At 43.2% G+C, this 14,581-nt stretch overlaps 1 protein-coding gene across 23 annotated transcripts in view; it reads right to left on the bottom strand.

The window, feature by feature from the left end:
* Positions 1–948: 948 nt before the first annotated feature.
* Positions 949–14,581, bottom strand: part of RBFOX2 (RNA binding fox-1 homolog 2) — a 255,042-nt gene continuing 241,409 nt past the window's right edge. For 12 of the 23 annotated variants that reach the window (XM_006170295.3, XM_006170297.3, XM_027769023.1 and 9 more), the window contains 4 exons: positions 11,913–11,944; positions 5,236–5,324; positions 4,698–4,770; positions 949–1,071 (listed from right to left, as the gene is read on the bottom strand). In XM_006170295.3, the coding sequence (XP_006170357.1) occupies positions 1,017–1,071; positions 4,698–4,770; positions 5,236–5,324; positions 11,913–11,944 (249 nt within the window). In that variant the 3' untranslated portion in view covers positions 949–1,016. Of the gene's footprint in view, positions 1,072–4,697; positions 4,771–5,235; positions 5,325–11,912; positions 11,945–14,093; positions 14,137–14,581 lie in introns of those variants that run through there. The other 11 variants (XM_006170300.3, XM_006170304.3, XM_006170302.3 and 8 more) reach the window with 3 other exon arrangements.

Here is a 14,581-nt window from a genome sequence, read left to right as displayed (position 1 = left end):
CACTCTTTCTCTTCCTCGCCCTCCTTAATGGCTCTCAATAATTTGTAATTCTAATCCTTGAGCTGTGCCCAGGTGCCAGGGGAAATCTGGCCACCGGCTATTCATTCTTCTGTCCCTGGGTCAGAAGTTCTTGAATCTTGAGGACATGGGAGCAGAGTGTTAATAAGAGAATAGATGAGCTAAACTGTGGTGCAACTGAAGGGGAAGAACCTAGCAGGGATTACGGGAAAGAACAGAAGTGATCTTTTTCATACTCCAGAGTTCATTCTGAGATTGGTTTCCTAATGAGGTGTTTATTATCCACAGTCTGAGAGCATGTTTGGAAATATCAATACTATAATTCCAAAAACTAGGCCAACTGTCTCAGGCTGTGCATGTAAGATGATTGTAAAAAGAATGGGGAAGACAGCAGGGAAGAGGAGAGGCAAGTGTCTTTAAGTCTCCTGCTTTGCATGCATAAATCCCTATTTATCAGCATGTGGATTCCGGCCACAGCCAATCGACACTGTCTGCCGAAGGCCAGAAACTCAGGGGACTAGAAGAACATCCCGTCACAGAAAGACCTCTTCCCCTTCTGCTCCTGCCTCAGCCACTCAGCACCAGATACACTTTGGTAATTCTGTCTGCTGGTTTCTGATCAGATGAATTTATCAGCTCTCAATGTCTCCCCTCCCTCACTAACTGCCTCTTCCGTGATTAAGAGAATAAGCTAAGCACGGACATACAGACATGGAAATGCATTATTTTTTTTTTTTACCACAGTTAAAAAAAAAAAGAAAAAAAAAAGAAAAAATGCACAATCTTTGGAACAAAAGAATTAAAGGCAGAAATTTAAAGGAAAAATACATATTCAAAGAACATAGTGAGGTATAAAAAAGTATTCTCTCTTTTTTTGTGTTTTTTTTTTTTGTTTGTTTGTTTGTTTTTCCTCTTCATCTTGCTATAGAGTTCCTCTACTAGTAAATATTGCAATAGCCAGGCCTCATGAACTGGGGGCTGTCCCACTTGCAGGGGTCTCACGTCACTTCAGTAGGGGGCAAATCGGCTGTAGCCACCTCGGTATAAACTCGCCTGCAGTAATTAAAGACATAAAAATAATTAAATGGTTGATAAAAGAAGCATTAAAAATGAAGACAAATGTTCTAAGAAGATATTTGGGAAAATTTAAAGTCTTAAAACAACTGGTGAAAATGCTGCATTGAGCAATAAAGCCAAACCCCAGCTTCGGCTTTGATAGAGAACCAGAGCCCACTATCTGCATTGCTGACTTGCTATTCTTTCTTTTTTTTTTTTGGAGAGGTTTTTGCTATAGTTTTTTTTTTTTTTTGAGAGCCATTTTTGCTATAGGGAAGTGTGCATTCGCCAGAGAGAGAAAGCGAGAAATCACCCTCCAGGGGGGATGGACACGCCACAATCCCTTGTCCTCCATTCTCCCCTCAGGATCTTGAGCATGCATGCACATGTGCCTGGCGTCAGTTTAAGCCACCGGGTCTGGGACTTGAACCGCGGTCAACTACATGGGAGTCCAGCAACATAGCCATTACGCTAACTGCTGGTCCCCTGACTTGCTATTCTCAAGGTGAGGATGAGGATGAGGACAAGGACGGTTTATTCCATCATTTACACAAATTAGTACAGAAGGGAAACTTAACATGGTTTAAAGCCAGTTCTGGGGACCAGCAGTTGGCATAATGGCTATGTTGCTGGACTCCCACGTAGTCAACCGTGGTTCGAGTTCCGAACCCGGTGGCTTAAACTCACGCCGGGCGCATGTGTGTGCGTGCCCAAGATCCCGAGAGGAGAATGGAGGAGAAGGGATTGCGGTATGGCCATCCTCCCTGGGGGTGATTTCTCGCTTTCTGTCTGTCTGTCTCTTTCTGGTGAGCGCACACGCCCTATAGTAAATACCTCTCAAAAAAAAAAAAAAAAAAAAATTAAAGCCAGTTCTGTAGCAGTCTGATTTTTAAAAGCATGAGTCTTTGTTTACCTTGACACATCATTACAGTCCTACCCGAAAACAGACTCCCCTTCTTTTTTTTTTTTTTTGGAGAGGTTTTTGCTATAGGGCACGTGTGCTCACCAGACAGAGACAGACAGAGAGACAGAAAGTGAGAAATCACCCCCCAGGGGAGATGGCCACGCCACAATCCCTTCTCCTCCATTTTCCTCTCGGGATCTTGGGCATGCATGCACACGCGCCCAGCGTGAGTTTTAAGCCACCGGGTCCGGGACGCAAACCACGGTCGACTACGTGGGAGTCCAGCGACATAGCCATTACGCTAACTGCTGGTTTCCTCCCCTTCTTAAATATAACCTGTGAGCAATATCTAACCACTATCTCTGTCATGTGTTTGAGCTGGTGGCTATATTTAAACCTGAGTCAATCTTTACCTAATAAAGTCTTTCCTTCTATAATCAATATAAATATGTCAACTGTGTTGTTTCTTGGCACACTGGAATTTATATACCTAGCCGCACTTTTTTTTTTTTTTTAACTGCCAGAGGGTACATGTGCTAACCAGAGAATGACAGCGACAGAGAGATGGTGAGGGAGAGGGAGAAAGTATCTCCCAGCAGGGCATAGTCATGCCAGAATCCTTCTGCCTATCAGGATTTGGGGCATGCATACATGCCTAGCACGTCTTCTAAGTTGCTGAGGCTGGGATTAAACCTGGTGGGCATGTGGAATCTGCTCTGATGCACTGTGCTTAACCACTGTGTTGCTGGGTTGGTTGGTTTGTTTGCTAGAGGTACTTGTTCTCGCCAGAGAGAGAGAGAGAGAGGTGACTTAATCTAATAGCCTATCTCTTTCAATCAGAAGTTCCCCAGGAATGTATCATTCCTTGGGTCATTTAATTTTAGAATAGGACTTATCTCACTTTTGCACTAAATACAACCTTATGATCTTCCACTCCTTTATATTGTATGTCTCCACCTCCATTCTAAACATGTAAGGAATTCAAGAGTGTGTGGAGGCCTAGCCTCAGTGGTGCAGGTAAGTAAGTGGTGGGTAGCATGCTGAACCATGTTGCTGGAAACCACATGCCAACCATGGATTCTGGACTGGTCAACCTGGAAACATACTGGGGGTGGGATGGGGTGGGATCATGGTATGATGAGACTTTGTTGAAAGTTCCTGTCTCTGTTCATCTCTTGTATGTGCTCATGTGGTGTCGTGAATAAAATAAACTTTTAAAAGTTTGTGGAGGGGTCAGCAGATGGCATAATAGTTATGTCACTGGATTCTCACATAGCTGACTGCAGTTTAAGTCCTGGACCCGGCGGCTTAAACCTCACACTGGGTGTGTGTGCATGCCATGCCCAAGATCACAAAAGGTGAATGGAAGAGAGGGAATTGCAGGGTGGCCATCCCCCCAGGGCAGTGATTTTTTGCTTTCTGTCTCTCTGGTGAGTGCCCGTACCCTATAGCAAAAATCTCTCTTTAAGGAAAAAAAAGTTTGTGGAAAAATGGAATTAAAGTATGAACTTTATTTTGGTGCAAAAATTTTGAGATTCATTTCAGAAGGTGAATTTTTCCATTTTTCAGTTTCAGAATAGCATTTTCCCATGAACTTTTTAAAGACCCCATGTACATTTCCTAACGATCCTGTTACTTCCTTTCACAGATCTTCGTTGGTAAAATTTAATGTGAGACCAAGTCACTCTCCCACAGTCCTCTGAATCTTGGGCTGCACATGTCATTCTGCCTCGGTCTCAGCTCTGCACACGTTTGGAGCCAGGTCCTGCTGTATTGGACTGGAGAGAATGCCAGGTGTCAGATGTGTCACCATGGACAGCTTGTCTCTGCTCAGGGCTGGAGGCATCCAAGCCAACACAAGAACATTGTGATGAGGATTTGGGTGAGAGGGTTATTCTTGATTAGCTCTGTGGATCTTTTCTACATGTACATCAAAGCCCCCAGAATTTGCCACAACTGTCAGCAATAAAATAACCTCCTAAAGTGTTTGCTGGGAGATTTCTCGTACTATCGACCAGGAGGCTTAGGAATAGATGAGATCTATTTTAGCACCTGCATTTGAAACTTATATGCACTAAGCATTTTTTTTTTTGGGGGGGGGGAGAGGTTTTCGCTATAGGGCACGTGCACTCGCCAGACAGAGACACAGAGACAGAAAGTGAGAAATCACCCCCCAGAGGGGATGGTCACGCAGCAATCCCTTCTCCTCCATTCTCCTCTCAGGATCTTGGGCACGCACGCACACGTGCCTGGCGTGAGTTTTAGGCCACCGGATCCGGGACATGAACCGCGGTCGACTACATGGGAGTCCAGCGACATAGCCATTACGCTAACTGCTGGTTCCTTGCACTAAGCTTTTCGAAACAACTTACTTTGAATGGAGAGCTTTGCGCTCCCAAGTCCACTTAATAAAACTGCCACAGGTGTGCAACTCGCATTTGAACCAACATAAACCATCGACCTGTTCTCTTATTTCTGCCATTACTCAGGGTCAACTGTCACTCTTCATTCCTTTCTGCTGCCTGTAATTAGGCCATGTGGCTTGCACCACCACAGATAAAGAAGGCGACATGGGATTTCCAGATAGACCTCACAGGTCTTTACTACTCTGGCAATGAACAAAGGACCGAATTTATTACCTCCCTAGATCTTTTGTTAGTCTGTAGGTAAACGTTAAAGGAAATGAAATAGTTTAAGACAAAAAGGTACATATACTTACCACAGCGCCAACTCCATAGCTAGCGGCAGGGGCAAGGGCATGGTAGGGGTCGGCTGTGTACACCCTGCCGTAACTGAAAAGAAGAAACACATAATCAGAGCTCACAGAAAGATGTTCTTAAAAAAATGAAAGGGCTTCCTGTGCTAACGGCTTGTGAGTTAGTCTTGGATTATTATCAGGAAACTGGCAAAATGGAAAAAAAACTTTCTACTTCTAAATGTAGTAACAGCAAAATTCTGAAGGATGGCTCTAGAATGGAAAAGAAAGGAGCTGGAGATGAGGAAGGGAAAGACTGTAGTTAAAGCCAAAAAAGAGACAGGGAAGAGAGAGAGAGGAAGGAATGGAAGGAGTCAGTGCTTCGTGCTGCTAGCAGGGAAGATGCCATACAGAGAAGGCCTGCAGGAAACCTAGGCCGGCAGGAGGCCCGATGACTATGTGCTCCGTTGGACATGGCGAGGACAGGAAAGGGGGGTGATGTGGGGCAGCAGAGTGCTCACCCCAGTCACCCCCAGGCTCACCTCTCGCTCTCCGTACATACCCGTCGCTGTAAGCTGCTGCAGCGGCTGCAGCAGCTGTGGCTGCGGTTGCAGTAGCAGGCTGTGCATATCTGTAGGCTGCATATCCACCCTACAGGAGAGAAGAGAACTGACTTTACAGCTACCTCTCCCCCGGGGACAGATAAACACGCACCCACCCACACGCAGACATACACACACGTGTAGACACAGGGACGGACACAAACACAGACACACACATGGGAAGGAAATGTTTCAAACTGCATCAGTCTGCATGTTATTCCTCTAACAGAAAGTTAGGCCCCATCCAACACAGGGATCTGCTTTCCAATTTGTGACTATCAGAAACTATATTGGTAGTATCTGTTCAGTTTAAGAAATAAAGATAGGATTTTGGATCTGTCTTACTCCATAGACTTTGAATTTTAAACAGGGAGAGTATTCACATGTAGCTGAGAGAATTCTGACTGATAATGACTGATAAGGAATGTAAGTTAAAGTTAAAGCATATTAAGTTTTGCATGTGTAAACTTCAGATTCTCTGATGTTACTCAGACTAACTTATTACTAAGAGGCTAAAGTATATACAGGGCGGCCTGACACAGGCCTGTTCTATCCGGCCTGGCACACTTGCCAAGAGCCAAGGTAATCAGACAATATTTAGAAGGAAAAAACCATGTAGACTGGGGGTCAGCAAACTTTGGCCTGTGAGCTAATGCAGCATGCCACCTGTTTTTGAAAGTAGTTGTGACAGAGACCATATGGCCTACAAAGCCTCAAATATCTATCCCTTGGCCCTTTCCAGAAAACGTTCGCCAACTATGATCTATATTTCAGACTCGGGCAAGTCAGATTACAAATGACTCAAGATCCTATGGCTGGATTTAGACCCCAGGAGCCCTGTCCCCAGCATTTCACTGCATTTCTTTATTTTCTCTAACAGGTTTTGGGATTTCTGCACACTAATCTCGTGCGAGACCTGGAGCTTTTCTTCCATGACTCAAATTTTTTCTGTCCTAACGAGTTTCTGGTCACCGCATCGTGCTACTTTACCTCAATTTATTTGAACCAAACACCCTGAAGATTTTCACCTTGGGTTGGTCCATATGGATTCCCTCAGAAAGTATCCCAGACCATCATGACAACAAATGCATGCTACACTGGCCATTTCAAAATGGAAGGCCTAACTTTCTGTTTTCTTTGCCCTTTTAGAATTAATCTGTTCTACTTAACTCTAGGTGAGACCTAGGGGCACTGTTTACTGAAAGCGGCTATGGTCTGTTGGTCTATCTGGACACCATCCTAGCAGTGGACAGTGCAGTTAACTTCTGTAGGTCGAGTGTCCACATCTCAGGGATAGCTGCAGCTTCCCGCCCTGTGCTGTCACGTTCTAATCCTTCCATTGTTCAACTTTTGCTAAATCAACACAAAAATTCAAATTTACTTCTGTGCCACTTCTTGGAATTGAAACAAGTATTTTCTCATGGGACCTCTGCTCTTTATAGCCATCTTTTACAGCAGCGTCTAGCTTTCTTTGACTTCTGTTAACTTTTATCCTGGAAACGCCTATAATTTCTTATAGACTTCTAAAGGTTTCTGCATCTTACATAGTTTATCTTTTTTTTTTTTTTAGAGGTTTTTTTTTTTTTTTTTTGCTATAGGGCGTGTGCGCTCGCCAGAAAGAGACAGACAGAGAGACAGAAAGCGAGAAATCACCCTCCAGGGGGGGTGGCCACGCCGCAATCCCTTCTCCTCCATTCTCCTCTCGGGATCTTGGGCACGCACGCACACACGCCCAGCGTGAGTTTAAGCCACCGGGTCCGGGACTCGAACCACGGTCGACTACGTGGGAGTCCAGCGACATAGTCATTATGCTAACTGCTGGTCCCCATAGTTTATCTTTAATCTATCTAAAGAAACTGCACTGTGAGGGAGACTACTATTGCTCTTCAAGTGTACATAGCCTGGAGTCGTCAGAAGTAGGACCAGATGTACATTAAAAAAAAAAAATCTGATTGGCTCTCAGTGTGTCATATATTATTCCATCTTTGTTTGTTAAGCAAGTGACTCGGAAAGCAACTATTTCCTTCTCAATTATAAATTCTCCTGCAGAAATTCATATAAATAACACAATTCTAACTAATACTACCAAATGCTAGCAATGAAATGGTAAAGAATGAATAAGCCCTGGCAGGAAGAATCCCCCTAGGGGCTCTTGGTTAGAATTCTAGTCAGATCTAGGGAATGGGCAGCCAAGTGATCTGGGCATCCTGGCCACGACATACATGTAACCAAAATATTTCTTTCTTTACCTACTTTTTTTTTTATTTTATTTAAAGCTTCTACAGAAGAAATTAAGCAGGAAAAGCATCTGTTAAAGCAAAAACTGATCACTAGAGTGGACACTGTAAGCTTTATGTGAATCCTGAAGACTTAGTGTTCATTATAACTTGAGTTGGTTCTGCAGGTTTCAAAAGTAAGAGTGTGCAGGATGAAGCTACAGCAGGGCTATCTTTGTAAACAAGGAGATTCGGATTATGTAGCCTGTCCCTTTGTACTGCTCTAAACTACAAAATAATCTTTAAAAATTCAAAAAGTTAAGTTATTAAAAACAGTTCAGGTCAACTCACGTTTAACCTAAGTAAAACATTTAGAAACAGACGTCCTCTGCCTGATAGTAAAGTCACCAGTTCTCACTATAGGATTCCGGGGCTCAGAAGCACTCATCTGAAGGTAGGCTTCAGACCAGACTCTCAGGAAGTCCTGGGGTTACAATCTCCTAAGTATTCTATAGAAATCACAGCTTTGAGTGTAGTTCATGCATACTGAAAAAAAGAGGTTCTAAGAGGAGTTATGAACAGAACCGTTTCCCCTCATGGGGAAATGGATCAGCGAGAAGCCAGCTACCCTGTGGTTTAGGAGTTATGTTACTGCTAACCAGAACCACTCAAATGAATCAGACTGTGGGGGAGAACCTTCCTTCCAACCCAGAAGGAGATGGAGTTTGAAACTGATGAGGTTCTCTGTTGTTCAAGTTCAGGAAAACAGGACAGGGGTGCAAATATTCTGACAACAAAAGGCTTGATAAGAATACCAGCATTAAGAAAAACTGCATTAGGCCCAGCCATGGTGGTGCACTGGTAGTATTACCACTTGAGAGGCTGGAAGCCATGTGAGGCCTGGGTTGGGCTTCTGGGACAATCTGAACATGCCAGGTTCGGTCACATGGGTTTGTAATCTTAGCTAATTGGGAGGCCGGGGCAGGAGGATCATGACAAGGAAGACCCTGTCAGAAACAGCTACATCTCTCTCATAAAGGGAAAACAAAACAAACATAAAATATATATAAATAATTTTTAAAAGCAGATAAAAAATCACTCTAATTATTTTACAAAGGGCATGAGAGAGGGCCCTTTAAAGAGGCTATATTGGGGTTGGCAGGTGACGTGGTGATTAAAGATGCTGGATTCCCACACGGCCGACCACAGCTCGAGTCCTGGACCTGGTGGCTTGCTTTCTTGCTTTCCCTTTCTCTCTCTGGTCAAATTAAAAATAATAATAACAAATGGAATCAAATAAATAAATAATTATCAAAAATAAAAGAGGCTATATTTAGGATGGATAGGTAATACTATCCACTAAACTAATTTGGTAATTCACTAATGACTATCTCCTCCCCACCCCCCAAAAAATTAAATTGTGCAGGCCAGCAGGTGGCGTGGTGGTTAGGGTGCTGGGCTCCCACATGGCCACATGGCCAACCGTGGTGAGAGTCCCAGACCTGGAGGCTTGTTTTCTCACTTTCCCTCTCTCTCTCTGGTGAGTGTGTGTGCCCTGCAGGAAACTGGAAAACAGTAATAATAATAATGATTAAGCAGGAAAAGCATCTGTTAAAGCAAAAACTGATCACTAGAGTGGACACTGTAAGCTTTATGTGAATCCTGAAGACTTAGTGTTCATTATAACTTGAGTTGGTTCTGCAGGTTTCAAAAGTAAGAGTGTGCAGGATGAAGCTACAGCAGGGCTATCTTTGTAAACAAGGAGATTCGGATTATGTAGCCTGTCCCTTTGTACTGCTCTAAACTACAAAATAATCTTTAAAAATTCAAAAAGTTAAGTTATTAAAAACAGTTCAGGTCAACTCACGTTTAACCTAAGTAAAACATTTAGAAACAGACGTCCTCTGCCTGATAGTAAAGTCACCAGTTCTCACTATAGGATTCCGGGGCTCAGAAGCACTCATCTGAAGGTAGGCTTCAGACCAGACTCTCAGGAAGTCCTGGGGTTACAATCTCCTAAGTATTCTATAGAAATCACAGCTTTGAGTGTAGTTCATGCATACTGAAAAAAAGAGGTTCTAAGAGGAGTTATGAACAGAACCGTTTCCCCTCATGGGGAAATGGATCAGCGAGAAGCCAGCTACCCTGTGGTTTAGGAGTTATGTTACTGCTAACCAGAACCACTCAAATGAATCAGACTGTGGGGGAGAACCTTCCTTCCAACCCAGAAGGAGATGGAGTTTGAAACTGATGAGGTTCTCTGTTGTTCAAGTTCAGGAAAACAGGACAGGGGTGCAAATATTCTGACAACAAAAGGCTTGATAAGAATACCAGCATTAAGAAAAACTGCATTAGGCCCAGCCATGGTGGTGCACTGGTAGTATTACCACTTGAGAGGCTGGAAGCCATGTGAGGCCTGGGTTGGGCTTCTGGGACAATCTGAACATGCCAGGTTCGGTCACATGGGTTTGTAATCTTAGCTAATTGGGAGGCCGGGGCAGGAGGATCATGACAAGGAAGACCCTGTCAGAAACAGCTACATCTCTCTCATAAAGGGAAAACAAAACAAACATAAAATATATATAAATAATTTTTAAAAGCAGATAAAAAATCACTCTAATTATTTTACAAAGGGCATGAGAGAGGGCCCTTTAAAGAGGCTATATTGGGGTTGGCAGGTGACGTGGTGATTAAAGATGCTGGATTCCCACACGGCCGACCACAGCTCGAGTCCTGGACCTGGTGGCTTGCTTTCTTGCTTTCCCTTTCTCTCTCTGGTCAAATTAAAAATAATAATAACAAATGGAATCAAATAAATAAATAATTATCAAAAATAAAAGAGGCTATATTTAGGATGGATAGGTAATACTATCCACTAAACTAATTTGGTAATTCACTAATGACTATCTCCTCCCCACCCCCCAAAAAATTAAATTGTGACATTTCTTTTTTACTTTTAAAAAATCTTTCCCCTACATCTTGCAATATATATTTACATCTAAGCTAAGTCCACTTTCACTTAATGCTATGCAATTCTGTGGATAGTATAGTACCTCATGATTAGTCTAATTAATCCCAATTTATCCCTCATGATCATTATCATATTGCTGTCATTGATTTTCCTGTCCTTCCCTGCCTTCCTGAGAACTAATTCCCACTGGTCAGTGTCCTCAGATTGAAAGGCTTCAAACCAGGGCCAGCAGATGGTGTGGTAGTTAAGGAGCTGGACTCCCATATGACCAACTGCAGTTTGAGTCCCATTCCCATTAGCTTGAAACTCACACTAGGTGCTTGTGCATGAGTGCCCAAAATCTCAGGAGGAGAATGGAGAAGAATAAATTGCTGGGTGGCCATCCCCCCAGAGTGTGTGTATGTGGGGTGTTTTCTCACTTTCCCTCTCTCTCTCTGGTGAGTGTGTGTGCCCTGCAGGAAACTGGAAAACAGTAATAATAATAATGATAAATAAAATTAATAACTAAAAAAATAGATTGTGTATTATGGACTTAACTCCTTTTAGATAAATTCTTACTCCAAAGTTATCCTGCTGCTGCCTAGTTATTCAACAAAATGTATCATAAAATGTTAAGATGAAAGAAATTCAGATACATTTATTTTTATTCCAGATCTCAGAGTACATACATTTTTCAGAGTGAGAATCTGTTTTCTCAACTTTCACTTCTGCTAGCCAATCTGCGGGCTTTTATGAAACATGAGAACACAGTGCAGTTTGAAACACCAAGGTTTTCATTACTGTTTCTTAAGTTTTTCAAAAAGAACAAGAGTGGGGAGGAGGTAGGAGAGACAGGGCTCAGGCGTGGGGAGGGAAGATGGCGCCACATTTATTAATCACATTAAAAACTAAGCATGCCAACATCTGGAGCTAAAACAACCAGCAAAATCACCACGTTCAGACTCGAATTGGCTAACTCTATCTATCCCAGCATTCTCTTGGGACAGCGGTTTGCCCTAGGCTCTACCACAAGCTCGGTGAAGTACACAGCCTCAATTACTAGAGCGTGCAGCCACAACGACCTGGTATTACGGAAACAGTCAGTCACCACTTGAGTTAACATTCCAGACCCTAACAGCTGGCCCCTCCCCAGCCCAGAGAAATAGTAAATCTTGCCCCCCCTAGCCCTGGCCCACACCACAATGTTAATAATTATAACAAGCAGTAACCCATCTGTTATATCAGAGAAGGGAACAGAGACTCCACTGAGAGATTTAGAGTGAGATGTTAACATTTCTTCAGCTGACTGCACAAACAAACAAACAAAAAAAGAGGAGAAATAATTCATTTGGAGATATGAAGTCATGAAATAGCTGATGTATATTGCTTTTAACCATGCACTGATGCAAAACTGAAGCAACCATTAATAATAAAAATTAAAAAGGACATATGTATTTACACACAATCAGACCTGTTTGATCTGAAGCAGTTTGCAGATTCTATCTGTGTGTGATTTGAAATAAAACAAAAAATGGGGATTAGCATGGCCACAGCACACCCTGATGTAGGAGGGCACACACGGACAGCTTTTGAAACTCTAACCGCTGGGTAAATTGGGCACGGCTAAGCCTGATTCGAATACACACAGGCCCCTTGCAAGCAATGACTTTCTTACTCCCTTGTCATTTACCCTGTATGTCTCCTGGCATTCCCAGTTGGGGCAGCCCGGGGCCTACATCACTCCCCTACCCCACCTGCCTGGCCTGACAATGGAATGCGGTACCGGTACCGACCCATAGCACTCACTTGCGTGCTCGCCCTCTGTCAGCGACCACAGATCCTGATCCAGTGTTCTTCTCAAATGGTTCCTATACTTAGGAATTTCATTTTCTCACAGTATAACATAGCGCTGCCTTCACCTTCTAGCTTTTTCCAAGGAAAATGTCTTTGTGAAGTTGCCTTTATGCTCCTTTCCTGTAGTGTTGCCTGAAGTTGTTAAAGTCTTTGTTTCTAAGGCTCAGTGTTACTTCCTAGGGAATTTTTTCCTAGTCTGCTCTGAATCTATTTTATCATCTAATTATTTCTGTAATGTTGCCACGCTGACCACATGGCTTTTCTGCACAGGTCTATAGCTGTGTTTTACAAAACTGCAAGACAGAAGGGTTCCAGATATCATCCCTCCTCTATCAGACTTTTATCTGCATATCTCTTAGTCTAATCTTACACTGGAAGACTTCTGTCTCATCTTGATTTTAAGTTAGGCTTTCATTTTATGACATTTTTTGTTTTGGGTTTACATTAAAACAGGACTTTGGTGAGCATGTGATGTCAAGACAACTTCTTTCTACCTGGAAGACAATGACATTATGTGACACTGAGGAGGAGAGTGTGTGTATCAAGACCAGCAGACAAAATGAAAGCTCTGTTACCTACATGTAGTGTCTGGATCAATAGGGCAAGCGGGGATGGCCGGTGCAATGCTTGAAACTGCTACAGCAGAGCAGATGCCTACTAACTGGCGTGGACCTACTGCTGGGCTTCTGGGAATCACTTGACCTACTCTTAGATGCTTCAAATTCCCTCTTTTCCCTTACCACCTCCCCATCCCAGCTAAGAACCACTGTTCTAGGAGACATTATAGAGATCTTATACATAAATATGGTACCTTTGATTAAATGGGAATAACACGGATGGGAATACAAAACTTGTGATAACAGTAATATTGTTACTGCTTTGACTGAGAGACTTATCTACTTTGAAAAGTAGTTATTAAAAAAATTTAAAAGAGAAATATTTAAAACTTATCTTATTATTTAACACTGGGGTTAAGGGAAGAAGCTGTTATGATTGATTTGTATCGTTCACTTACTACATCCAGGACAGATGAGGGATGATCTTTAATGAATCAAATCTCTCAAATACTTTACTATTCTCTATCTCCCTAAATTAATTCATTTCCAAAATCATGCTGATAGCCACATAAACAAACAAACTGAATTGTGAAAGTCACTGGCTGTCTTCTTCCTCCTAGAATCCAGTTACCAGCAAATCTCTGGCAAGTGCACTATTTTCTGGAAACACTCACTGGTCTTCCCAGGGAAAGGAACAGTGGGTGAGGGAAGTGCACACCTCAGTTTAGAGTCCTACCCGTCTGCTTGCTAGGGCAACTTCAACCGTGCAGAGCTGCACAGGCCGATGACAGCTAGGCTCTCCCTGCAGGGCCAGTGTGGGCTCAGCGGTGCTTACTAGGCAGAGGCCCTCCTCCCTTTCCTCATCGCATTCACACTATGCAGGAAGAAAAGGTCCCGACTGCTCAGATCTCTGATATCAAAGACCAGTTTAAATACCGCAGGCAAATGTGATCGACAAATTAAGAGGTGGCAGTGATGGGACAGTGTGTAGAACACGCCTGGTAGGGGACATGTGGCAATGGGACAGGAGCACTTAATTTTAGAGGAAGTGCCTTTATGTACGGACGTGACTGCGTGCGCTGCTGACATAGCAGGGCTTAGCTCACACGCTCGCAAGTCGCGATTGTCCAAAAAAGCCTCTGTTCCCATCTCTAACGTGGAGCTGGAATGGTTAGTATAATTCAATTTTTTCACTGCAATCCACAATCTGATTGATTGGCAGGTCACACTGGCACTCCTACCTGAGGTATTTTAGCGCTAATGATTGGTTCCTGTAAGACTATTCTATAACAGAACACAGGAAGAGCAGTTCAAAAAACACAGCTGTGGAAGGAAAACAATCATACAAAAAGCCCACTAAGGGGCCCACCAGCCTTTTCTTTCCTTTGGATGCAAGCATGCTTTTCACAGGATGAAAATCAGGAGTTTGTTATCCCATTGGAAAAGTGAATTAGGGGAAACTATGCCTTTCCTACTGGTCAAAAAAGGAAGAGAGGTGAACCCAGTCTATCTGCCACACGCCAGGCCGTCACGGCAGGAGGGACAGGGTGTGCTGGTCTCTCCAAACTGTGGACACGATCACTAGATCAATTCCCCAGAAAGGCATGTGCCATAAAAGCAGCAGAAAGGAAGAAAGTGGCTAGCAGGGATCACTGTCTAAAAATGGAGGCCTCCACAATTCGCCTAATAGAATACAACTTCAGCCACACTAGCAACTTAAACTCTTTCC

Source organism: Tupaia chinensis, unplaced genomic scaffold (assembly GCF_000334495.1).
Source record: "Tupaia chinensis unplaced genomic scaffold, TupChi_1.0 Scaffold148234_1, whole genome shotgun sequence".
NCBI classification, from domain to species: domain Eukaryota; kingdom Metazoa; phylum Chordata; class Mammalia; order Scandentia; family Tupaiidae; genus Tupaia; species Tupaia belangeri.
Note: the sequence above shows the minus strand (reverse complement) of the source record. Positions and strands in the feature narration are given on the sequence as shown.